The sequence below is a fragment of the Mastacembelus armatus genome, chromosome 1 (genome assembly GCF_900324485.2).
Source record: "Mastacembelus armatus chromosome 1, fMasArm1.2, whole genome shotgun sequence".
NCBI classification, from domain to species: Eukaryota; Metazoa; Chordata; class Actinopteri; order Synbranchiformes; family Mastacembelidae; genus Mastacembelus; species Mastacembelus armatus.
The window spans coordinates 9838981-9866669 of NC_046633.1; the positions used below are offsets into that span (position 1 = coordinate 9838981).

Genomic DNA, 27689 nt, shown 5'->3' on the forward strand with positions numbered 1-27689 from the left:
TAACAGTGTGAGCATCCCTAGTTTGTGTGAAGATAACATACCAGAAGGGATTGGAATTATCATTTGTCATTAACAGATAAAAGAAAATCCAGTTTTATGTTTACATTAAAGATAGATTTTTTTTTTTTCACAGAAAACAACTAGGTTCAGGTGAGAAAGTGAGGTCAAAATGACACCTGACAAATGATAATTCCAATCCCTTCTGGTATGTTATCTTCACACAAACCAAAATAATAAGGTGCATATAGTCTAAATTTGTCCCTGCAGCAATCGCTAGCTCTCTCGCTCTCGGGCAGGAAGCAAGTGCTGCAAGCTAGCGCTGGCAATACGGGATGAGATTAAAGGAAATATAACGTTTCTTAATCGCCTAATGAAAATTCACAATACGCCAGTCAATGTGCTCCGATGTTCACGTCAAGTATCTGTGAACACACACACACACACACACACACAAACACACACACACACACACACACACACACACACACACACACACACACACAATGTCTCACGAACCAGACAGCTGCTACGGAGCTTTGTTTTGAGCTGTTACTATGGTGACCTAAGCCCAGAGTGGGAGGGGGACTGACGCAGCAGTTAGCACACGCTGAGTGAAGCAGAAGCTAACAAAACTTCACCTCACAAAACGGAGGACTACAGAAAAACTATAAGACCTATCGAAATAATTCTTTCACTAACAGAACCAGAAGGCTTTAACGAAGAGACTGATCCGCTTTTTGTGAAGATATTCCAAAAAATGAAGGATTCGTAGCGAGTTAGAAACAGCCTTCATTTCTATTTTCCCCCAAAACGCTACGACCGTTTTAGAATGGGAGTGAATGAGAGATTGAGCAGTCACTCTCCGTCTGTTTGGCCACGTTGCGGAAAAACCGTAGGTCCTATGAAAATAAGAAAAGCATTGCCTGAAAGAGGACAAAAATCTCTACTACTTTTGAGAAAATGGTGTATGAAGAGTCAAAATTGTGGCCGTGACGGCGAGTTAGAGAGAAAAATTTTCCTTAAACTTAACAGCTTCTCCCGCTCTAGCTGTGACGTCACACGCTCTAGCCTGCTGGAGGATTCTGCAATACACACCAATGGAAAAGTTGAAAAATGACCAAAAACAGCCTAAAATATAAACTGCCAGAAATCAAAAAGTATAAAAGATATCAAGAAGCTGACTTAAAGACTAAAAGTTTAAAGGGTCTAGACCGGTTTAAAGTTGAAATGACGTTTCTAGCCCAAAGTATGACGATTTGGGAAGCTCAAATAAAGAGGAAAGTTTCATGGAAGTTGAAAGTTTTCTCCATAGAAAACCATTGTAAAAAAAAAGGTGAAAAAAGTTGAATAAAAGAAAAAGTATAAAAGATAAAAAGAAGAAAAGTAATAGCAGGAAAGTCCTCTGAAAGATGCACGTTTTGAAGTTTGAACGGAGTTTCTAGCCCAAAGCGTCTGGAAGAAGATAGCGACCGAAGAAAAGGGCGAAATAATAAAAAAAATAATAATAACTAGAAAAGGTAATTTCGGAAGAAATTACGTGGGAGAGCTGATACGCTGACGAAAAATACGAGGAGTAATTTAAAGTCAAAAAAGCGGACCAAAGAAAAAAGTGCCAAGGAAGCAAAGAAGTTGACATAGTAGAAGAAGTTGAAAGAAAAGGAAGGAAAATGAAGTTGAAAGTAAGAAAAGGCAGGAAGTAAGCATGAAAAGAGAGGAACTAAAAAAAGACAGACAAGAAGAAAGTACAGGATGAGTAAGAAAGGGTTGAAAGGCAAGGAAAGTAAGAAAGAAAGGTGAGGAAAGAAAAAAGTGCCAAGGAAGCAAAGAAGTTGACAAAGTAGAAGAAGTTGAATGAAAAGGAAGGAAAATGAAGTTGAAAGTAAAGAAAAAGGCAGGAAGTTAAGCATGAAAAGAGAGGCACTGAACAAAAAGACAGACAAAGAAGAAAGTACAAGGATGAGTAAGAAAGGGTTGAAAGGCAATGAAAGTAAGAAAGAAAAATGAGGAAAGAAAAAAGTGCCAAGGAAACAAAGAAGTTGACAAAGTAGAAGATGAAAGAAAAGGAAGGAAAATGAAGTTGAAAGTAAAGAAAAAAGGCAAGAAGTAAGCATGAAAAGAGAGGCACTGAACAAAAAGACAGACAAAGAAGAAAGTACAGGATGAGTAAGAAAGGGTTGAAAGGCAATGAAAGTAAGAAAGAAAGGTGAGGAAAGAAAAAAGTGCCAAGGAAGCAAAGAAGTTCACAAAGTAGAAGAAGAAAGAAATGGAAGGAAAATGAAGTTGAAAGTAAAGAAAAAAGGCAGGAAGTAAGCATGAAAAGAGAGGCACTGAACAAAAAGACAGACAAAGAAGAAAGTACAGGATGAGTAAGAAAGGGTTGAAAGGCAATGAAAGTAAGAAAGAAAGCTGAGGAAAGAAAAAAGTGCCAAGGAAGCAAAGAAGTTGACAAAGTAGAAGAGTTGAAAGAAAAGGAAGGAAAATGAAGTTGAAAGTAAAGAAAAAAGGCAAGAAGTAAGCATGAAAAGAGGGGCACTGAACAAAAAGACAGACAAAGAAGAAAGTACAGGATGACTAAGAAAGGGTTGAAATGCAATGAAAGTAAGAAAGAAAGGTGTGGAAAGAAAAAGTGCCAAGGAAGCAAAGAACTTGACCAAGTAGAAGAAGTTGAAAGAAAGGAAGGAAAATGAAGTTGAAAGTAAAGAAAAAAGGCAGGAAGTAAGCATGAAAAGACAGGCACTGAACAAAAAGACAGACAATGTAGAAAGTACAGGATGAGTAAGAAAGGGTTGAAAGGCAAGGAAAGTACGAAAGAAAAGTGAGGAAAGAAAAAAGTGCCAAGGAAGCAAAGAAGTTGACAAAGTAGAAGAAGTTGAAAGAAAAGGAAGGAAAATGAAGTTGAAAGTAAAGAAAAAAGGCAGGAAGTAAGCATAAAAAGAAGAAGAACAAGTACTCTATTAATCCCCAAGTGGATTAATAAAGCAATCAATCTGTATGTAGAAATGTAAAGTAATATGTTTTTTGGGGTTGGAGTGTGTATGTGTGTGTGCGTGTATGTGTGTGCATGCATGCATGCATGCATGCGTGTGTATGTGGTGTGTGTCTGTTTTATTGTTTATATGATGGAATTATAGAGTCTTATGGCCGTGGAAACAAAAGACTTCCTGAATCTCTCAGTCTTGGTTTTAGGAGGAATTAGTCTGGGGCTGAGTGAACTTCCCATTCGCCCCAGTTCCTCATGAAGTGGGTGGGCAGAATTGTCCAGTATGGAGTTGATTTTGTTCACCGTCCTCCTCTCTGCCACAGCCTCCAGTCTGTTGTTCCAGTTCCAACAACAGATAAACTTGTTTAGTCTGTTGGCCTCATCAGCCTTGATGCCACCCTCCCGAGCACACAAACTGCAAAGAACAGTGCACTCGCTGCTACAGACTGATAGAACGTCTTCAGTAGCTTGTTGCACACGCCAAAGGAACAGAGTCTCTGTTAATGTGGACTCCAAGGTATTTGTAGGAGTCCACAATCTCTACTTCGTCTCCAAGGATGGAGACAGGGACTGGGGTCTTTCTGCTCCTCCTAAAGTCCACCACCAGTTCTCTGGTATTCTTAATATTGAGCTTTAGACAGTTGTTACACCAATCAACAAAGCTTTTTATCAAGTGAACTCAAAAGAGGGACACTGAAGAAAAAGACAGACAGATAAGAAAGTACAGGATGAATAAGAATTGGTTGAAAGGCAATGAAGGTAAGAAAGAAAGGTGAGGAAAGACAGAACTAGGAAGAAGAAGAACAAGAAGTACTTTATTAATCCCCAAGAGGAAATTAAATTGTTACAGCATTTATTAAAGTTATTACATTTAATATTATTTAAATTATACAAATTGATAATAATTAATTAAGTAATTAATAAAGTAATAAAGCAATCAACCTTCATGTAGAAAAGTAAAGTAATTATTTGTTTTTGGGGGTTGGTGAGTGTGTGTGTGTATGTATGTGTGTATAAAAAAAGGAATATAAACAAACTAAAATAATCAAATAAAGGGGGATAAAGGGTGTGAACATGTCCTGCCTAGTGAAGACGTCAAGGCCAACAATGGTGCCTACGGCAATCTGCCAGGAGCCAAGTGCTTGGTAAGAAGTGAAAGAAGTACGTTTCATGTCATTTCTCGGGGGTGTGCACATATTTACCTGGTTCACCTGAGATTATTTACATGTGAACAGTGAACAGAGTACAAGGGGGGGGGGGGTCGCATTACCTATAATGAGGTGAGACGGGAAAAAACGGACTTCTCCTTACGTTCATACGGATTAAATAAGAAGTGATGATTTGTTTTCGACTTGAATTGTTTCACTCAAAAGAAAACATTTCAAGCTTTCTAGCCATATAATTCTTATTTTTAGGAGCCAAGTATTCGCTGAGATTCTGGTTGTTTTATTTACGCGTCTGTGAAGAGAAATGGCAGAGACAGACAAGGCAGAGATCGCACCCTGTCGGCTTTCTTTATTTAAAAAAAGCACGACGTTTTGTTGTTATTATGATGGTATACCACTAAAACCAGATTTGAATGATAGATTTCTTTTATCTGTACGATCAGAATTGACGGAGTAATTTCAGTTTGTTTCGGCCTTATCAGGAAACGATGCGTCAAAACGCGCCGGCGCTTGCGTCGACCCCAGAGGGTTTTAAGCAGCCAGTCGGGTTTAAGCAGCCAATATATATATATAGCTCGGTGGCTCCACACCAGCTAACGGGGCTAGGCTAGCTGGCTTTGACATTAAGCAGCCAGTCAGTCTAATTAGCAATCACAGATAGCCGCTGTTATGCTAATGCTTTGTTTTGATCTGTTGCTATGGTGACCTAAGCCCAGAGTGGGAGGGGGAGTGACACAGCGCTTTACACACGCTGAGTGAATGAGACGCTAACAAAACTTCACCTCACACAACGGAGGACTACAGAAAAACTATAAGACCTATCGAAATAATTCTTTCACTAACAGTGCCAGGGGGCTTCAACGAAGAGACTGATCTGCTTTTTGTGAAGATATTCCAAAAAATGAACGATTGGTGGCGAGTTAGAAACAGCCTTCATTTGCGTTTTCCCCCAAAACCCTACGACGGTTTTAGAATGGGAGTGAATGAGAGATTGAGCAGTCACTCTCTGTCTGTTTGGCCACGTTGCGAAAAAACCGTAGGTCCTATGAAAATAAGAAAAGCATTGCCTGAAAGAGGACAAAAATCTCTACTACTTTTGAGAAAATGGTGTATGAAGAGTCAAAATTGTGGCCGTGACGGCGAGTTAGAGAGAAAAATTTTCCATAAAGTTAACAGCTTCTCCCGCTCTAGCTGTGACGTCACACGCTCTAGCCTGCTAGAGGATTCTGCAATACACACCAATGGAAAAGTTGAAAAATGAGCAAAAACACCCTAAAATATAAACTGCCAGAAATCAAAAAGTATAAAAGATATCAAGAAGCTGACTTAAAGACTAAAAGTTTAAAGGGTCTAGACCGGTTTAAAGTTGAAATGACGTTTCTAGCCCAAAGTATGACGATTTGGGAAGCTCAAATAAAGAGGAAAGTTTCATGGAAGTTGATAGTTTTCTCCATAGAAAACCATTGTAAAAAAAAGGTGAAAAAAGTTGAATAAAAGAAAAAGTATAAAAGATAAAAAGAAGAAAAGTAATAGCAGGAAAGTCCTCTGAAAGATGCACGTTTTGAAGTTTGAACGGAGTTTCTAGCCCAAAGCGTCTGGAAGAAGATAGCGACCGAAGAAAAGGGCGAAATAATAATAATAAAAAAAATAATAAAGAGCGAAGATAACATAAGTGGGAGAGCTCAGCTCTCCCACTAATAAAGATTAGGATAACATAAGTGGGAGAGCTCAGCTCTCCCACTAATAATAAAGAGCGAAGATAACATAAGTGGGAGAGCTCAGCTCTCCCACTAATAATAGTAAGATTGTAAAACTGAATTAGTTCTTAGTTTTACTTTTGTTATCATATGTATTGTAAACAAACAATGGTCACATACTATAAACCATTTCTTCTGCCTGCTGTATCACATTTCAGTCTTCAGAGCTCTGAGGTGTTGGCTTCAACTACAACAGCTTTAAAAAGTAATTTGCTGCATGCAAGCCAGAGCACACAGACCAAAATAGGTACTTCCGACTTTACAGTGTCACCTTTCATTTATGGGAAACAAAATAGATGCACATGATCTAGACAGATTGAGCAGCAAACCCATTCAGTTGCACAATACAAAAATTAAATACATCAAGTTTGGCCAAGAAAATTCTTCCTATTCTAATTTTTATAAGCACTGATAAGTGCATAATAACAAGTTACCAAATTTTGCCAAATAGAGCACATACACTTCCATTAGTGATTAGTAGGTTCATAAAAACGGACTGCAGTTCAGTGTTCACATGCCTTTTTAAACTTGTTGTAGCTATAACTGTACATTGAGGACTTAAAAATCTATTACTCCAGATTTTTATTTGCTTTTAGATAAATAGTTAGGAAGGTAACTTATTTGTTAAATTTCAAACTTAATCCTCATTGTGAGATTTTCTTTTTTTGCACAATATCAACCCTGGTAGTCTTGCACCGATCGTCAATAGCTTTATAGTTAGTGTAGCTCAAAACATGTGTGCCTATGAGTGTAGATGGGTATGTACTGTACGTAAAAGGCTGGTCAGCAGTGTCTCCGCTTCGCCAGGAACGCTGCGGCATTGCCCGGTGAGGATATCTTTCCGGAAACTCTACCAGTTGTAACTGGACACAGTGTCTTGGCTCGATCCTCTTGCTTCTCTCCCCTCCCTCCCTCTCCTTTAGTCCTCTCTTTTTCCCTGGGTGACCCTGCTATTCTCCTCTGCGTCTCTTCCACTGTATTGCAAAAGGGACCAACATCTTCGAGGCAGAGCGTGGAAAATACTTCATTATGTTAAACTGTGAGTCAGATAAAAGTTTAAACACAGGCAAATTGACAGATTTATCATTCCTGCTCGTACTCAGTCCAGGTTTTCATTTCTGCAGTCCCAAAAGTTGTGCAAGAAGTGTGTAAGCCTGTCTTAGTAATGATTTATAGTGAATTGAGACAGTGTATAACACCACTACAAAAATGTTGGGGTCAAAAAGGATAGGAGATTCAGCTGAAAAAAGAAGGAGCATGTCACTACTTGAGAAAAGCTTTTAGCATGGTCTGACTACACATCTAAAATATTTAGAAGCCTCGAGATAAAAACAAATACAAACTGAATCAACAGGATGAGGTTTATAAAACCAGATTGCGAAGACATGCTTTCCCTTGTTAGATGGGCAAATTGAAGCAATCACTATAAGATCCCTGCATGAAGGAACTAGGTTGTGCTGTTTCTTGTACGAGTTAGGGTTATTACATGCAAAATGCTTAGGGAATAGGACTATGAAACCTTAAACGTTTCGAAAAATCATTAAATCTTTTTTACTACTCACGGACACTAGTGCAGATTTTATTACAGAGTAATGTGTTTGCACTTTTTCCAGCCCAGCTACTGCTGAGGTAACCCCTGCCAGAGCTGATAGTTTTATTGCTTATGGTTTATTTATCAGTAGTGGGATTGTTCATGCACACACAACCTCCTTCTCTAATGACCCATCTCAGTGTATCCCTCCATTTCTCTCTGCAGGTATGGAAACAGCACCAAGCAGTATAAAGTCCGAGTGGGTGACTATCACTCCCTCGTCCCAGAGGAATACGAAGAGGAGTATGGTGTTGATCAAATTGTACTTCATCCAAATTACCACTCTCATAGCAACGATTACGACCTGGCCTTGGTTCGTCTGTCACCGGGGGCGGTGGGTCAGATGCCAGGAGAGTGTGTGTCATTCAGCCGCCACGTCCTTCCTGCCTGTCTGCCCATGAGAAAAGAGAGAGTGCTCAAACAAGCCAGCAACTGTCACATTACTGGCTGGGGTGACACAGGTGAGGGTCTCTGTGTGTGTGAAGGGTGCAGGTTTGGTGGACTTGAGGCAAAATCCTTGACATAATTTCACTAAACTAAACTGATAAATGTAAAACACATTTGAAGTAGAGCTGGATTCTTTTTAACTCGTGAAAGTAAGGGAAGAATTAAAGACTTCTGTCAATGTGAACTGAGTGTAGTAAAATAAAACTAATGAAAAATATTGATTTATTTTACAAAATCACAATTATAAAATAAGCATTTTTTACTTTACTAGTACTTTTTGCAATAAAGGACAGATCACAAAAATAGTATTTTCAAAAACATACAAGGGCAACTAGAAAGAATCAAATGTCTAATGGTCTAAAATAATCTATAAACAATACAGTTGAACAGTAAAACAGTCAGGTAATGAAAAAAATAATATCACACAGGAGCTGGTTATTTTGGGATGAAGAATATAAAAATATCACATGCTTAATCACAATTGTAGAAAAGAAGAAGAGAATTTTCTGCACTGGTTTGACTTCCTGCTCTGTATCTGTTCATACGCGTGACTCCTTACACAGACACACATCTGTTAGTGATCTTTAAATTACATGCTTATATCATTTATCATAGCAAATTAGTCACAAATGGCTACAGTTGGTCATAGTACACACATGTAAAAACATGTACTCACTACTGATGTGTACTGAGTGCATCTTTCCATAACATCAGTTGAATTCATGTGTGATAAAATGTTTATTGTGTGTATTTGGTCGTAAGAGATTTTTCTATTAGTTTACTTTAGTGTGGTGACATTAGGACATTTATATGTGTCAATGAGCAGCGTCGGTTTGTCTACTTTGAACAGCTGTCTTTTCCACTCAGATATGACACACACAGGTGCATAAACAAATTTTACACATAAAAACCTCTACTAAGCTACCATGAAGAGTTCATGACACTTTGTGATCAGGAAAAGAGTCAGGGAAAAACCCACTACTGCAAAGGTTTGAGTTCAGCTCAGCAGCGCTCACCAGATGTTTAATCTGTTCCAGCGACGCCATGGAAGGATCATGTCCTTGTTTGGGGTCCTGGGGGTAGGGGTAGGGGTAAGGGGTGGGCGGTGGTAATATGGGAGGGGAGGAATAATAGTTTGCACACTGTAACCTCAGTAACCTCTCCAGGTCAGAAGGTAAGTTAGAAAGGTCTGGATGGAGGGGATTTTTTAAAAGAATACACAGAAGATACAGTATGTAGAGGAAACCTAGGGAGAGGAATAAAATGAAATAGCTTCTCTTATTCTCTGGCAGAAACTTATAAATTGATTTATGTCTGAATTGGGGCCCTTCTGAGCCTGAAAAAGTCAAAGATTCTTTGGTAAGAATGTGGAACACAATATTCATCACATTCACATATATACTGAATCTATTTGAAAACGGTACTTATCCATGAAGTAGATGGTTGATTAGTTGAAAAGTTCGATCAGTTTGCTCTTGTGACAAATGCAAATATTATGATTGCCTGAAAAGCTGCAGACATGATAAAAAGAAGCTGCCACTGACACTTAAACTAATGGCTTCTATAGTCTTAACTCTCAGCCTTGACAGTAATAAACGCAGATGCTTACACACACTCCAATTCCAAACCTCTCATTTTAAACTCTAAACTCTCCCTTTTTCTCAGGTCGCTCATACTCCAAGACCCTACAGCAGGCTCCCCTCTCCCTTCTTCCTCGTCGCCACTGCCAGCAGCATTTCCACAGTGCTTTCACAAGCCGTATGCTCTGTGCCGGCAGCATCCAGTCGGACAGGCGTGTGGACAGTTGCCGTGGTGACAGCGGAGGTCCGTTGGTGTGTGAACGTCCGGGAGGGGGTTGGGTGGTTTACGGGGTCACGTCTTGGGGTCATTCCTGTCGAACACAACACTCCCCTGGTGTTTACACCAAAGTCTCGGCATTCACCTCCTGGATACGCAAGGTGATTGGACATGATGAGAAAAAACGATGAAAGGAGAATTTCAAACTGAAACACCTAACCTCTTAAGGAATGACCTCAGAAACAATGTCTCTCAACACTTACTTGATTTGTCAGGTCACAGCTGATACCACAATATTTCAGTCATGAGTAACTGATATTATGATGTTATGACCTGATTATTTAGTGATGTAAGTTGCAACCTGACTTTCAGATGAAGAGGACAAGCCAACGCTGGACTTTTTGTCCTGGAAGCTTTTTTTTTTCTACTTTTGGAGAGAGGAAGACATGTCATTTCTCTCATCTAGGTCATTAGCACTTATTTTAAATATTAAGCTGCAAGTTGCAATATACTGCCCATCTGTCCAAGGTGTACGCCGCCTCCCACCCAATGTCACCCGGGATTGGCTCCAGCATCCAGCCACAACTCTGGCTGTACCAGGATAAGTGGTAGCTAATGGATGGGTGGATGAGAGGATGGATGGATGGATGAATGGATTAGCTGCAAGTATTTGGGTGTTATTAAATCCCAACTCAAGAAAAGAAAACAACTTAAATATCCGTTTGTAGATTTTTGTTACACCGCATACTACACTATATTTTTTCAGGAATGTTTCCTGTTCATGCTTTATTGTAATTTAAATATTAATATTATCTAAAATATGTGAGTAAACATGTTGAAAAGGGACCAAACAGTCATTATACAAGCAGCATGGCTTCATGCATACACAAGTTATGGTGTGATATGAATTTGCAGACTTGCACCAAGAACCCCATTATTTACTTAATGCGTTATATTCAGTGCTTTTGTGTTAAGCACTGTAGTCATATTGACATTGTAAAAGTGAGTTATGTGTTTAAATGTCACTTCATTTCAAATGTATCCATTGCGCTTTTTGTTTTGTTTTGTGTAAAAAGATTTCAGGTCTCAGTAATTTCTCAGGCATTTATGATTTGTATACAATAAGTATTTGCCCTTGTCTCAAGGAAAGAGCTAAAGTGTTTTTGAATCAAAGCACCTAACAGTATTTTTAAGGGTTTATTTGTCACAGCCGCACTGTTGGTTCATTCATGTTTTATTGTCGGGAGTTTAGTGTTGTCATGGTTTTGACTATTCTGAAGGAAGACACTCTGTTACACTTGAAAAACACACATACACACACACTACACTGCCTTCTTATTTGCCGTGTTAGGTTTTATTGTACAGTAACATTTCTTCATAAACTACGATTTTGTAAAAGTTTGAGTTTGTTGTGTCTGAGACATTAAGTGATTGAATTCTAATCATTTATTAACACTATTTTAGTGTTACTGAATATATTTACCAAGTGGCTGATGCACATTATAGAGAATTACACATTCTGTCATTCCCACAAACCTGTAAAGTTGACAGGAGTTGGAACAACAGAGCTCTTTCAGGTTTTTTTAACTTCTTTTTGTGACGGCAAACTGTTGAAGTGAGCACCACCGTGTCAGACAATGCGTAAGCACACACACACCCACCCAGTTTTGTGAGGAATGGCGGCCGCTTTCTGATTTGTTTGGTTTTACAAGTCAAACAGGTCGTGTTGACTTAACACACATTTAAGAAAGGGGACCAACTGTTACACTGAGAGGCTACATAAAATCTCGGCAACATAAACAATTGTCTCAGCTTTTGGCATTGCTTGTTTTTCAATCTTCATGTGCTACAAAAATAAGTTAAATGCAATCATTAAATTGTTGGTTAATGATCATTATAGTTTTGAGCTAGGCTACCACAGGGTTACCATGAATTAGGCAAAGAACATGGTCTTAAATCATAGCAGACTTGGCATGAAATGTGACTTGAACGGCATGGATTCTTAGCACAAAGTGTGACACAAGAGCTGAGGAGCCTGTGTGTACAGCAACAACTGTGGCCACTGGTGAAGGTAAGTAGATGACTCTTGTAATGAAAGCCTAATAGGAAACAGGTGAGTCTAATGAGGGGTGGTAATGAGCATGGCAGATCTGGAAACAGGGGTCAGACGAGGAAGGAGGAATGCACCAAAATAAAAGTCTGAAAAAAGAAGTTGCCAAGAATAATGACAATGTAGAACAGCAGAATTAATCCAAAATTCACATCTTGAAATATATTTTTTTCCCTTTGTGTGATTACAACTGGTTGTCGTGTAAATGCACATCCCCTGCATGCATTACTTCCTCTGTATCTCTGCACTTGCTCTCATACATTTTAGCTACATCCTGGTAAGTTCTACAGTAAAATTAATTAAAAATTTAATTATGCACATCAACCAGATGTATTGCACAATGGTAATTTGCAAAGGTATTCTGCACATGGTTGAACACAAATGCAGTTAATTTCACTAATGAAGCCAGAATGCACATCTGTGACACTAAATACCGCTCTCAGCTAGGCAGGTGTCATTATTGTCTCAGAGCACCCTCCTGTGGGCATTATGACCCATTACAAAGCAGATGGAGCTAATTTTATATGGTAAATAATGTGAAAAACCAAACAAAAGAAACCAGTCTTATATACACTGCATTGGAAACCTTCTGAAGATTAATAAAATCAATAATAATTATATAGGTGTTCTCTTTATCTTGAGTTGAAGTGAACAATTAACCTGTAAATAAATAAATAATTTAATCTAAGATCTATTTGAATTATATATGTGTTCAGAGTGTCAACTATAAGACTTTGTGGAAATAGCTTTACAGTGTGAAAATAACTTTTGCATTTTGTTTTGTTTTTTATAAAGTTTGTATTCTTTTGATGGCTTCAGTGTTACATGTTAGTATCCTTGTGTAAGCTGTCTAATATCTGCAAATTGATGTGCTTCAGTTCTATTAAAAAAACACAAAACACAAAAACCATAATGAAACTACTGTGCATTAATATCATTTGTCAAAAAAAGAGAACTACAGAAACCAGAAAACATCCACATGCTGTGAATTAACACTGATTCCTCCCTAGAGGTAATACATACTTTGACTGGTTTCTCATACAGTGTGATCTGATTTAAACTTACAGATTTTTTATTTGGTAATGTCAAATAACACTCCATGTCCAGCTTGCGCAAAGATTTTGTGACGTTTTAAGCATGTGTGTCACTACACAGTGTAGTTTCCCGTGTTTTGACTCAATAAAAAAAAAAAAAAACATCTTATGCTGTCATTTATCCACTTCTTTAATTTTGGTTTCTGTGTTTGACAATTAGCATTTTTTGCGTTCAAAATGAAGCTAAAGAATGCAGGCCACTGGTTTTAAAAGAAAACGTAAAGAGGTTGAAACTTAAATGAGACACTAATCAAAACAAACAAAAAAAATGTCTGTAGTTACAGGAGCTACATCGAGAGTCTTAGAATTAAGACTCATATCCAGTAGGCTCCTTTTGGTCAGTTTTCATCCCACAAACCCATGTCTCCTCAGCACTTAACGGTGAAGTCATCACTGCTTCTGCTCTGCTGTATGGGCATGGAGTTTTTCTGCATGGCTTCTCACAGGAAAAATAATGAGCAGGCAATGCATCTTGTGTCAGTGATTCATTTCTGATTAATACTTTCCAGTGAATGTTGCATCTCTAAGGGTGAACATGGCTACCGGATCTACCAAGAACTAGTTTCAATTTAAAAAAATTAACACAAAAAAAAAACAATAAGAACCTGTCATGGAAAGTAACAGACTGTCACTCACCCTGAGTCTATGCACTTATGCTCCCTCCTCCCTATTCTTTCTTACTGTAAGAAAAAAAAATCCATATAAAAAGTAAAACCAGACCACAAAGGGTGCATTTTTTTTTTTTTCGTTTGGGAAATACATGGAACAGAACTTAGTGCAAAGTAATTTCTATGGGAACCATGCACAGCTGACCAGCGCTGTTCTGGCATCATAAATTAAAGTGAAACTAAAACAATATGTAATAACCATTAAAGTCACTGCAGGTCTGAGAGTTGACTACAGTCCAGAACAGGGATGGACATCATCTCTTCATCATTAAAACGTGCTTCTTCCTTTCTCTCACTTTTTTTGTCACCTGAAACTGCCACTCATTCATCCATCTATCCATCCATTCATCCAGCCACTCATCCATTCATTCTTTACAGAGTTCAGTTTCAACCCACAAAGCTCCTTCGTGCTGTCCCGACACCTGCTCCTTTAGCAGTGTCACTGCTCCCAGGTAAAACAAGGCACCCGTCCTTGCCTTCACCTCAGGGCTCAGTAAAAGGCCACAGACAGTGCATCTGACGGTCAGCTGCTCCTGGTTGCTTTCTGGACTTTGACCCCCTTGACCTTTAACTGTGGCTCACTGATGCAAAGGTTATCTAACCTTAAGAAAGAGGTGGTGAGAGGGAGGGGATGAAGAGGGACACACATAGCAGAGGGAAAAAAGAGGGGGAAAGTAATTTAATCACATTATGTTTACTCACAGATGCAAATGCCAACCTGGAAAATTAGAAAGGAAATGTGCTGTGAATGGACTGGAAAACCTAAGCGAGCTTGTCAAGTGGCTCCCTCTGATACATAAACAGTGGCAAATAGCAGCAAAAACTAATACACACACACAAAAAGACAATTCTTAGTACTACAGAAGAAAAAGCACTCAGCAGAAATGCAAGAAAATTACATGCATTTTAAGTGCAAGTTTAAATGACAGAATTAAAGGGTAAACGTTTTTTTCCTTATAAGCGAGCAATATTTGAGTGTTGCGTCATCCGTTGATCCACTCGTTTTGCTTTTGTTGCTTGCTTTACTGTATGGTCTTACAAAACATGATGAGCAATGGGGTCCTACATGAACACATGTTATGGCTAAACAAGAAGGGTTTTCATTATTTTACATGAGCTACAACCCCAATTTCAAAAAAGTTGGGACACTGTAAAATCTACACAAAAACAGAATGCAACGATTTGCAAATCTCATAAACCCATATTTTATTCACAGTAGAACAAAAGATTCAGAGGATCTGGGGAAATCACTGTGTGCAAGGGACAAGGCTAAAACACAATACTGGATGCCCGTGATCTTCAGGCCCTCACTGCATTCAAAACAAGCATGTTTGCATTATTGTCTGTGGAATTGGCAGCTTGCACATCTAGAAAGGCACCATCATAAAAGTCCTCCTTTTATGAAAGTGATAATGGAGGATGTGTTACTGTGGAGAGGTGGAGATGTGGGCAAGTTTCAAGTCAAACTCAGAACTAAATAATAACTAAGAATGTTTACTCTTATATATTTTAATTTAAATAAATTGCTGCATATTTAGTTACGATCATGATTGTAACTAATCAGGATTTTAATGGTACATGCTTGTGTTATGAGTGTCATAGTGTATAATCCTACTGACCTTCTGCAGTTCCTCTCTTAGCCAAGAGGGAAGAGGCTGTCCAAGGCGATGCAACAATTTTGACAGCTCCACATTGTGTTCCCTGTAATACCTGGAGAGATAAGCACGTGCCTGAAGGTGGAAAGGTGATGAACAGACATAAATGGGAGAGTAAGGCAGATGGAGTGAGGAAATAAAACAAATAGGGAAAGAACAAAGGTTGGTGAGTGAAGATGAGATAGGTTGTAAATTGGAAATCATAGAAGTATAGAAGAAACAGGCCAGAAAAGGAGGAAAGGCATGAAGGTTAAGAGAAGGCAGGGCAGGTATGAAGTGCAGGAAGTGGAAAAAAAGGTTGGAGAATATAAGAAAGATGGCATGGAAGGAGGGGGCAAACAAAAATCAGAGTGAGATTAATGACATTCCACCATTTTTAGATTAGATTATTTCTCCTCAGCAGGACTTTTTGGACTACTAAGTGTTGAGTGGTATGAGCAGAGCTCAGAAAAGTGAGGTTGGAGAAAATTACATGAAGGATGCATGAAATCCATTATCCCTCTCCCCCTCTCCCGTGTGAATCTTTCATCTCTTTCCCTCCCTCACCTTTCCTCCCTGGTGTTTTCTCCATTCCTTCCCTCCTCATCTGTCCTCTCCTTCTGTCCCCCTGATGGAAACTCAAATACAGCTTAATTACAGGTGACACTGAGTGCAGCCATTAACCATGTGTGAGCAAATGTGGTAAGACAAATTGTACCAATGCGTGTTTGTCTTCATGTAAGAATAAACGCATGATTCATTGTCTGCAGGTATGGTCTCTCGTCTGTGGAATCAGGAGCAGCCAGGACAAAGATTTATGGATTGGATTTTCTCCTTCTACCTTCCTCTCTCTATCCCCCCCCCCCCCCCCCCCCCCCCCAGCCCCTCTCTCTCATGGGTGTTCTGTCACGATTGAGTCTTCATAATTAGGTTGTAACTTTCTGGCTGTATCTGATTGGTTGACAGTTTCAGCCCTCTGCTGAGTCCTGTGGGAAATTTTGCCACAGCGATAGTGATATCACGCCTGTGGACTGTCATATTCAGTCAGGCTGCTGCTTTTTCTTTTTTTATTTGCTTCTTTTTCGAACATTTCATTCAAGCATATGACCATTTTTTTGCTGTGAGCACAAATCTATCGTAAATGAATTATAGAAGTTTACCTCTGGCTCCATAGGGGGGTACTTCCTCCCTTTGCCCTTTCCCAAACATTTTGTCTTTCCTCCCTCAAGAAGTTGACACCAAAAGCCCTTCTGAGGGTCAAACCTGAGAGGAAAGTAAGCAGAAAGACAGAGCAAATGAACAAATACATCCATTCAGCCATTATCTATTCCCACTTATTCCTATTTAGGGTCACAGGGATCTGCTGGAGCCTATCCCAGCTCTCTTTGGGTGAAAGGCAGGGGTACACCCTGGACAGGTCACCAGTCCATCACAGGGTCAACAAATATAGTAAAATAAGTTAAAACTGACACCACTGGCTTTTAAAATAAATATCAGTGCTGCCATTATTTTTGTAAGAGATTTTTTTCTTTTGAAAATTAGACTTGAAAAAGTGGAGCCATCTTACACTCACAAACCAGACAAAAATGTCAGGAGATGTTCAACACACTCTCTGTCTCTTACTCTTTAGCTACAGCATTTGTGTCTTTCTGGCAAACATGCTGTATTGTTTCATTGTTCTCGCTCTGCCTATATCACCCGCACCACGTTTCTCCTCTGTTGCACAGGTTCTCCATCTCTTTCTCTCAGTGCCTACCCACAAGTATGTTTTATTATATTATTATTTTATTTTTTTTAATTTAATTTTATTTGTTTATTTTTGGTTAGTATAGTAATGCAGATAATACTACTTTTTGAGATGAGAAGTTAAAATAGAATCAGAAGTATGCATTGGCTATAATTTGCTTTGGTTAATTCAAATCTAATTTAAAAATATGATTACTGTACTTATTAGTTTGGGTTCAGTGTGTGTGTGTGTGTGTGTGTGTGTGTGTGTGTGTGTGTGTGTTTGTGTGAAGACAGCCCAAGGAAGGTAACTGTGCCAATACCAGCTGGTTTGATTTTTATACTACACTAATCTGTATTAATTAAGGAATTGTATTTTTAACCATCCAGCTGACTGCCTAGAACTGAATCCCAAAATAAGTAAAATTACTATGGAATAACTGTACCTGACACTGATCTTTATTTTATGACCGAACGTGAGCAATACAAAGACGTGAGAGATGTTTTAATAAATTTTACACCTACATAACATTCCTTTATTGACTCTCTAATCATCCCTTCTGCAACCAAACTGCCTTTTTCATTAGCAGAGTGCAGACTGTTGCACCCCAGTGGGATGTGATATGACAGCCTGTCACAGGCAAGAAGCTCATGGGTGACTTTCAAAGTAAACACATGTGCTTGTTCGCCTCGGTCCTGTTTGTATAGAGTATATGCCCAAATACATATGCATGTATATTTAAATGTATGTACATATATATGAGTATGCCTGCATACTGCATATACTACATAAACCATTCCATTTTTATTTATACATTTTGCCCCTTGCTTTGGCAGAATATGAGAGTAAAGTACAGCTAAAAAACCTATTATTACATTATTTTTAATTATGGTACTATTTGGCAGTCAGATTGCAAAGGCTATACAGGATGTGATTGAAAGATGCAAATATTGTTCTTTATCTGCATGCATCAGTGGATGAATAAAAGTGAAAAAAAGAGGTAAGTGGTTCTCCTTCAGTTTTCCTCTGACAGGTCAGAAGGAAGAAATGGGAGGGGGATTAAATAAATAGGCTCTAGTGTTGAGGATCTGTCAGACTGCTGCCATGTCAAAAGAATGAGAAGGAGAAAAAAAAGATTAGGCTTTTGTGTAAGTCAGTCTTTACCCAAAACATGCACACACTCACAACCACACACACAAACACATACACGCACCTACATACACACATAGGCGGCATCCTTATTATTCTGTCAAAATGCATCTCTTTACAAATTATTTGTATGCATGCGGGCTTGTGATTCAAGACAGAGGAGCTCTCTGTCCCAGTCTGAGCTACAAATTCTAGATGTCCCTGTCTAGAGATTTGAGGGCTCGCAGGCAGATTGCATTCTGATGAGTGGTGCTTGAGAAATAAACAGTTTACCAATCCTAAAAGGCACATGCAACATCTGTAATGGAGAATAAGTTGAAACTGAGGCAAAAGCTAATTCTCTTGAGCTGTACTAAAACTCTGGAGAATTTGGTTGGCATGCATAATTTAGGCGCGCTTCCGACATATTACACATAATATTATCCGACTACATTAGTTGTCCCGTACATCAATGTTACAGAATAAGTAATCTTAACTATTGAGAATGAGACACGGTTGTAAATGTGTTTGTTTTTTGGTCTAACAGTGTTTAAAGCACGTGCACATTCCACATTGCTTATTTATGGTAAATTTGAGAACAGAATATGCTGTATGTATTGCACCAAACTTTATAACACAATTAAACCCATTATTTCCTCTGCATAGTCCATTTTTATCTGTTGAGAAGACAACAAAGAATATATGCAGTTCATGAGAGTTGCATTGGTTATTTATTTTGGTTACTAGCACTGAGATCTTAGCTGTTTTTGTTGTTCTGGATTGACATCGTGCAGCAGACTAACCTTTTCACACTTTTATTTTTTCAGACAGCTGTGACACAGACAGGCAGGCTGTGTAAGTGAGAGGACAGTCAACACTCTGTTGGGATTTGATCCCAGGCCAGTGGCTCAGGTGGCTGAGCTTTCACCACTTGACTGTCTCTTGGCGAGAGTATGCATCAAATTGTTATTGCAAAAAACAAATTAATGCTTTTGTTACATAACATGAATATCATTTATGAACTTATGCAAGACAAAATTATACCAGCAACTTAATTAGATGATAATATTCTCTGAAGTGTTTGGAAGTGGTGCATAAAATTTGAGTGTGAACCAAAAGGAAGTGTTTCTTATTGGCAATCACAACACACAAGACTTACCAACTCAACCGTTAATAATAAATAATGCATAAAAATGACTTGATATGTTCCTCGACACTCTTTTGTTTCATTAATTTGTGATTATACCCAATCATTTCTGCTGTGCTTCCTGTACTTATATTTGACAAATTTCAAGTAAAATGAATGCCTCCATTCATCATGTCACCATCACTTCCTTCCTTGCTGTTTATTTTCTCTTTTGTCTCTGCCTTTTATACATATCCTCTTTGCTTTCTCTAATGTGAGTGCACTACTTTTTTTTCCTGTCTGAGAAATATTGACAAAACCTCAAACATAAATTAGTGCATAGCCAGACATTTAATGGCTCAAAGCAAGTAGAGAACTGACCATCTGCTATTGGCTGATCTTTGGTGCCAAGTGATATCACTCTCTGATATCACTGACTATTCAGTCTGACACCACCTGGTACCAAAGACTGGAAAAGAGGAGACGGCTAGTTTAGTATCATGCTCCTCACCAGTAGATGTCAGGCTTCCCACAGATTTGTGTTGGTGGTCTTTTTCTAGCTTGAACCATCTATTCCTATCAATGCATAGCAGGTGAAAGGTGCATGTCAAATTGAAGAGACAGAAGAGAGAAAGCAAGAGAGAGGGAGAGAGGTAGAGACTGACATACTACATGAAAGACTTACGTAAGGGCCTGGGAATAGTTGAAATGAGGAGAGACTCCCAGGAACTTCTGAACTTCATCCATCACTGCTGCAGGGTCAGTCCTCAGCTGATGGCCATCTATGATCATCACCTATACAGAGATTATTCATATTGTAACACAACACTATTACCAACATAACAATATTACCTACTTGTTAGTGCTTTGAAACTTGTTTAGCTACAGGCTAAAAGGAAAAGCACAGGAACAGAGTCTTCAGTAGTCTAATTTAGCCTATGTAATCTGATACAACAGCTCTGCTTCTATCTTTAGAAAGCTCATAATATTCATTTTTTGAGATCATATAATAGAACTAACACCTGGATGACAGTGAAAAAAACCCAACACCATAGGTATCATAAACTTAGACTATAGCAGAATAGTTGTAATAGATTGCATTAGACTGTACTGGTGTACCTAATAAAGTGGACCCCAAGACCTATACATTTTGAGGTTACGGTCCTTCAAGGCCATTCGAGTATTTAGTTTACATAATGAATGATCTGTGCATGTGTTTGGCATTACAGTGCAATAAAATGCAATTTTCAGATTATGTGCACGTGTACATGTATAGGCCCTGTCATGAACTGGTGACCTGTCCAGGCTGTACCCCTGTCTTTCACCCAAAGAGAGCTGTGATGGGCTTTGGCGGATCCCCGTGATCCATTGTTGGGAATGGGCGGGTGTAGACTACGGATGGATGAATGGTGAACATGTGTATGTTTGTACCCCTCCCTGTGCACACCTGGTTAGCAGGGTAGTACGTGAGCCACCTCTCCAGGTGTGTGGAGTAGAGCCCGGGGATGAGGCAGCGGCTCTGCAGGGACCGCAGCTCGGCTGGTGCTTCTGGTCTCGCGCTGATGACATCATAGAAGGTGAACCGCAGGGCTGCGTGGTCCTCGTGAGCCCTTTGATGCTGGGGAAATGTTGATTGTGCAATTTGTCTTGTTCATCCTCTTAAACATCAAGTAATATATCCACAACCTTGCATGAGGGAGAGTTTTTACTGTGGACAATGACATAACATTTAAGCTGGCACGTTGTTGACATTCATATCTCATTAATAAAACAGGCTTAAGCAGATGATTTTTGGATCTTGTGACATTTTCCACTTGAAGACGTATGGCTGAATCAGGCTCATTAACTTCACACTTACCGCAATAAATCAGACTCCAAACACAGTCAAGGATAAAGAACTCAATGCCAGTCGATGTATGCTATATGAAGGATATTATACAATGGGGGCAGCTGTATAATGGTTAAAAATAATATATGTGTATCACTGGAATCTAATATATTCTGTGTGTGTCATATATGTACCTGATACCAGCTGTAGGCCCTGTCAGAGGGGTTGATGAGCAGGGTGATGATCTTGGCCTTGGGCAGCAGGGCAGCAGCTCGCCGTGGGGACTCCTCTGAGGGGAAATAGTTAGCGCTCTTCTCAAAAAGGAAGTCCGTACTAACGTTCGAGGGAACAGGGAAAAACTCCATGTACCTGAGGAAAAATACACAGAAAATTGAGAAGAATTATGGATACGCATGCACACAGTCATGATATATGCCTCACACACAAGCACCACATCATTACTGCAAAGTAAGTCGCCCGGAGCGAACACTGGTAAAGTCAAACACAAGTTCTAAAGTCACAAAGTTGTAGCCTTCATCTGTGCTTAGACAATGAGCCTAAAATACAATGACAATATAATTCTACCTGTTTAATGAAGAAATTTCAGAGTCAAGTGTCTTCTGGATGACTGCGGAGAATGCGCCAGCTGTGTGTCTTTCAGCTAAGTAACCCATTTATGGGTCAATTTAGGCAGCCATATGTCTGTTGGCTCATGTTTGCAAGCTTAAAAAATCATTTAGAAGACAATGTCGAACTGTTCGGAGCTGCTTAATGTATCACTGAAGTCTCCATGACACATTACATTTCTGTAACAGCCTCGTGAAATGAAAAATGGTTGTTTATAATCTTTCATTTCACCTTAGGTTCTCATTAATAAAACATAAAAAGAAAAAATGAAAGACAGAGGTATGTGTGTATGTGTGTATGTGTGTGTGTGTGTGTGTGTGTGTGTGTGTGTGCGTGCTCTCACCAGTCGATTCCTTTGTGGTAGTTATTGGTGTTGAAGAACTGGACCTCCTCGTATGTCTTTGGACTGGGGAAGTTACTGGAGATGGAAGGATGCATGAGTAGGAAGAGATAAAGTGCTGTCGTTCCTGGAAGAAAGGGCATAATTCATAACGGGCTTGTTAATTCAGTTCAGCAGAGAGTAGTCTGTGTGCATGTGTGTGTGTGTGCGTGTGTGTGTGTGTATGTGTATCAGTATGTGTAAGAACTGTCATCCACTGATCTATTCTGGATGATTTTTCCCTCTGCAAGATTTATGTCTTGCTGAGAATATACCGTGTGTGTTTGTGCGTGCGCGAGCAAGGATAAAAGGCGTCCCATCAAATGATTCAAAACCATTTGACACCAATCAGCACCGGGGTTTTGGTCGTGCCCTCTGTCTCACCCTCAGCAGCTCTCTTTTCACCCTATGCACTTACTCCCACACATCTTGTTACATCCCCTCACACTCTGCGTCCTATTTGCTCCAACATCTTTGACATGCTTGGCATACATTTGAATAAAATGAGAGCTTATTGTACTGTAATTGTTGTTGGGGCTTCTAATGCTGCTGTAGTGACCTCTCTATCCATTTAGCAAATTATCACTTGGTTAATTAGCATTTCGGCCCGCTTTCACCTCTCAGATCAAATACCAGCAATTAGTTCCTGAAACCACATGAAAGCAACACATAGGTGTACCCAAATAGCATAAAGCATACAGTTTTTAAATAAAACTTCACTTCTTTTTGTTTCTTTGGGAGGGAAAAAGAGAAAAAGGTTGGCTCAGTACTGTATCTCAGTGGGTGGAAGAAAGGAGTTAAATGCCTCCTCCTTTGTCTCTCTGTGACAGGGATTTTATGAATGGGCTGTAATGTGGAGGACCTAGACACCTGGGCACACAGAGTCTTTTTGTTATATACATACGTCTGCGTCTGTGTTTGTCTGTAGCTTACCTGTTTTCTGTGGTCCTATGACCATAAACTTGGGTAACCTGTCACAGGTTTTCTCTTTAGACCATATGTCTTTATGCCGTTTGTCATCACATGGGTTCTGCAGGATCAGACAGAAGGGATTAGAGCTTAAAGTGATGCAAAAACATGCAAAAACCATAATGTGCACTAAGGATTTAAGAAATAACGTTTTTGTTATTCTGTCTCACATATAACTATTTTCAGCCTGCACAGGCTCGCAAGACCCCACAGATTTATTTATGCCATTATATACATTGCCAAACAATACAAAAAATAAATAAAAAAATCAAAACATAGAAAAACTTTAACTATCAGACCTTCATTGACTATATTTTGATAGAATACAAAGAAAAAAAAGACTCATTTTCTGCTTCACCTAAACAACACTGTTCACACAGTCTGCTTTCCTCCTGGATACAGCTCATGCTACATAATAAAAATATCTTATTGCACACAAATGCACAGTAAAATTACAGACACACCCAAGCCCAGACAAGTCAGAAAATACCCCAACAAACACACCTGCCAGAGTGGGTTCCTTTGTTCAGGAAAAAGCTGGAAGTATTTGTGTGCAAGCTGCAGTGGTGGGAGTGTATGGAGCTTCAGGTTTGTCCATGAGCGAAGAAAGGAAGCCAGGTGGACAAATGTGTAAAGACCTAGTCGATCATTGCCATAGTTAGACAGGTGGGTCATGAATATACTGATCTGGAATGGAGAAACAGAGACAAAGTAGCGGTTTAGATGAGAAAAAGAATGGCCATAGGGAAATACAAACTTAATGTAATGTGCAAAACTGTGATAAAGTGAAAATCTCATTTCCCAGGTTGCTGTGTTTGTGAAAAACTGCAACAATGCAGTAAATCTAATTACTGGTGTTGTGGCTGAAGTGAAAAACAAACAGATCATTTCACATTGTGTGATGGTTTAAACGTAGAAAACAGAGCAGCTGTCAACTGGGTATCAGTATTTGCTACCACTTGCCAAAATGACGTACTCACTTTTGTTATGTAAGGTTACGCATGAACTTTCATTAATGCAATTCCAGTATAAAGAGGAAAGCAGATGAACTGAAATGGATGCATTCACCACTCGTGATAGATAAACTTGAAGAGACAGCACAATGCTCCTCATAGCCACTGGATAATGGCAGAGATACAGTTACACACAGGAGCATGTTGGAGTGTGTTCATGGTACTTAATGTGTGTGAGAGAGAGAAAAAAAAGACTAAGAGGGAAAGAAGTAGTGCTAGTGTGTTGGTCGAGGTTATCTGTACGCACCTCAGTGCTTTTATAGGCTGATCAAACAGACAAGCTTAGATACTTGCTCCAGACAAATGTGCACAATACCTACACACACATGTGCATGTACGCACACACACACACACACACAAAACATACACATGCTCCTTTTGTGATTGGAGGGAGCTTGGGGAACTTGAAGTGTCTGGATGAAACAGTAACATCAGCCATTAAGATATGAATTATTTGGTAGATGTGAGCATGTGTGTGTCTGTGTGTGCATCAATTATTGTGTGTCAGTACATTTGCCTATGAATGTGCTCACACGTGGTGAATTTCCTGGTGACAGAGGACTGCCGGTGCTCCTCTTTAATGCTGAAGGTTGCCGTAGATACAAAGCGACACAGTGTCGGTATTTGATGGATCAGCGTCCGGCCGACCTGCAAAGCCTTTCAGAATACTGATCACCTCCAAACACTGATGGGAAGAGTGTGTGTGTGTGTGTGTGTGTGTGTGTGTGTGTGTATGTGAGGAGGAACAGACGTGTGCTTGGCTACTTGTGTCTTTGTAACAAAGAATTCAAGACAGTGAGGAGACAGAGAGAGGCGCATGTCAAAGTGATTTTTTTTTTAATGTGTGTGTATGAGTGCCTATGCATGTCAGCGTAACTGTTTATGCATTTGTACGTTTGGGTATGCCAACTGTTTGCATCTGACACTGCATCTTTATTGTGTATGCGCCCTAAACAAATCAGCAGGGCATCATCCAGCCTCACCTGCTCTATATCAGTCTTGCTGGTGTTAGAATAACAGTGTGGAACCACTGGCATCACCAAGCACTCAACCAGGAACAACAAAAGCACACTCCAGTAAAAACTGTTTGCTTGAGCCTCCTGTCCAGTGAATCGTAATGTCAAAAACCAAAAACCTCTCACTTTAAAGCATGAATGGAGAGCTCCAAGCAATACTCTTAGAAAAGTGTTAAATTTGACAAAAAGATCAATTCACATTTGGGATTGATTGACTGAATATTTCCCATGGCTGCCGTAGTTGGGTGAGAGAGAATGAGAGAGAATGAGAGAGAGAGAGAGAGCATGGTGTGAATATTACGAAATGAAAAGCTTTTAAAGTGAAATACAGCGAATGCAGACAAATCTGACCTGAGTAAATAAGATGCTATAAACCATTCTGAAACCTCCCTACCTCTCCCTTTTTTATATTGTTTTGTGCTTTTTGGGAAACAGGCAAGCTGATCAAAAAGTGATTTATGTTCCCTTCAAACTACTCAATACCCTATGATGTCTGACTCAGGCTGTGAAAGGAGTGTACAGTATTAATGTGTGTGGTGTATTTTCAGGTGAGTGTGCATGAAGGACTGAGGGAGGGTGTGGGGGAGAGAAAGAGAGAGAGAGAGAGAGGGAGAGCGAGAGAGAGAATCTGTGTGTTATTGAGCAGGGAAACATTCATTACTGAGCTTAAGCACTGGCTGCCAAATTAAACAAAGGAAGGGAGAAGAGATGATTTGTGTTTGTAATTGAAGAACTGCAGAAGAAAAAGAAAAAAGTACACTGGGGAGTGGGGGGATGACAAAGGGAAAGACAGAAAGAGCAACCTTGGCAGGTGAGTCTGAATTAAAGTCTGAATTAAAAAAAAAAAAAACAAAAAAAAACACAAAAAGCCACTTGAGAGAGTGTTAAATCTCTTGACACACTGCAAACCCCAAAACCCTATTGGTGGAAAGACTCGGTGTGGCTAAGAATTCAATTAACTGAACCATATATAAATCCTTTCTCAGCATCCAGTGCCATGTCTCATTTCCTAAATACTGGATTGCTTAAAGTCCCCTATGTGCCTTTAATAAAGCATACCCTGCTAATAATTGAACACCAGAATTGGGTTCAAATCATACTTGGAAGTGGACTGGGAGACAAGTGTAAAAATGAGAGAAGTAAACCCAACCCCACAGCCTCCCATTTTTAATCTTAGTCCCTTGTCTTTTCCTCTCATTGCTCCTATGGAGCTTCATTTCCTCTGTCTTCTCTCATCCTTTTAATGTCTTGCTCTCACTCGCTTGTCTGATCTAAAAATTCACTCTGCATTTTTTCTCCTCTCTCCGATCTCATGCTGACCTAGATGCTCTGATGAAGCATGTCAGTCCAGTATGAAGTGATATTATTCAAAATCCATGCACACATGGACACACAGGCACCCCCATATACACACAAATGCCATGTCTCAAAAGATTAAGAGAACACCAATCATGTATTTGAGTTTCTGACATGTTCCAATTCCCCACAACATTACTGCATTTTTGAAGAAATTACTTGATTTGCTGACCATGGGTGGGGGATGGTTTTTCAACTTTTTGTCTATCTATCTATCTATCTTTCTATCTATCTATCTATCTATCTATCTATCTTTGGATATTACTATTTAGATCTGAAAGCAGTTTTGTATACTGGTAGTTATCTCACTGTTATTAGTGTTATTTTACAAAACATCAACTATGGCACTACTTACCATTGTATAAATCAAAAAAGGTCAAAGCATCTGCAAACAGTCCTAGAAATGGTCTGATTGACCACAAGCTTAGGCATGTAGCTATATCACTATGACAATAGACCTGATAAGCATGCTGCTGGAAAAGTCTTATGGAGTGATTCTAAAGTAGGGATAAAAACCAAACAAAAGCAAACATTCATACTAAATCTAAGCAGGTAGGCTACCACACTGGAAATGTAACCAAATACTGCATGTATACACCAGACAAACAAAAAAAATGCATATTAAATCTTAAAAATTAAGGCATGATAATCATAATATACCATGAAATCCCAAAATCAAGTTAAGTGATATCCATCCGATGCTGAACATATGGTATAATTTCATGTTTAAAATAACACTAATGCTGGATTTGAGGAAATGATGATGACAATCCTAGAAATTCACACTATTGTCCCTTAATGCATTGCACAAAGGATGAAGGAGATACTCACAGCTGGAAATCCAAACTAATTATTGACTGTGGTGAAAGAGCTCTAAAAACATGACTAAATTACCAAAGCAAGGAAAATAAATCTGACATTTGTGGCAAAATATTGTGCTGTGTCTTAATGTAAGTGGCAGCAGTATTTTATACTGTTTGGTGTAATAGCTTGGTTTATGTATTTACTGTATGCAGTAAGTTGACTATTTGTAAAATAAAAGCCGTATTCTTATATAGATTTAGGTTTTTATACAGACCAGTACTGTACTGTATACATGTGGCTAATGGTATATCCTGTATACAGTAAACATCTGTCTACCTTTAGTCCTCTTTTCTCTACTACTCTCTCACTCCCACTCAGTCTCTGCCTCCTCTGCAGCTCTCCCTCAATGTGTAGCTGTAGCAGCCTGTTTCCCATTACAGACCACTTAGTTCCACATACATTTCTACTTGATT

General features: G+C 39.2%; 2 protein-coding genes across 6 annotated transcripts in view; one reads left to right on the top strand and one right to left on the bottom strand.

Moving 5' to 3' along the window:
- Nucleotides 1-10975, top strand: part of prss12 (serine protease 12) — a 45777-nt gene extending 34802 nt beyond the window's left edge. The window contains exons 12-13 of the mRNA XM_026302632.2: nt 7660-7955; nt 9607-10975. Of these exons, the coding sequence (XP_026158417.1) occupies nt 7660-7955; nt 9607-9929 (619 nt within the window). The 3' untranslated portion in view covers nt 9930-10975. The remainder of the gene's footprint in view (nt 1-7659; nt 7956-9606) is intronic.
- A 2081-nt stretch (nt 10976-13056) lies between these two features.
- The window catches only part of ndst3 (N-deacetylase/N-sulfotransferase (heparan glucosaminyl) 3), a 39064-nt gene continuing 24431 nt past the window's right edge, over nt 13057-27689 (bottom strand). For 4 of the 5 annotated variants that reach the window (XM_026302626.1, XM_026302627.1, XM_026302630.1 and 1 more), the window contains 9 exons: nt 23532-23714; nt 22992-23088; nt 22023-22146; nt 21247-21421; nt 20672-20842; nt 19910-20019; nt 16405-16507; nt 15230-15340; nt 13057-14207 (listed from right to left, as the gene is read on the bottom strand). In XM_026302626.1, the coding sequence (XP_026158411.1) occupies nt 14178-14207; nt 15230-15340; nt 16405-16507; nt 19910-20019; nt 20672-20842; nt 21247-21421; nt 22023-22146; nt 22992-23088; nt 23532-23714 (1104 nt within the window). In that variant the 3' untranslated portion in view covers nt 13057-14177. Of the gene's footprint in view, nt 14213-15229; nt 15341-16404; nt 16508-19909; nt 20020-20671; nt 20843-21246; nt 21422-22022; nt 22147-22991; nt 23089-23531; nt 23715-27689 lie in introns of all 5 variants that reach the window. The other variant, XM_026302631.1, reaches the window with a different exon arrangement.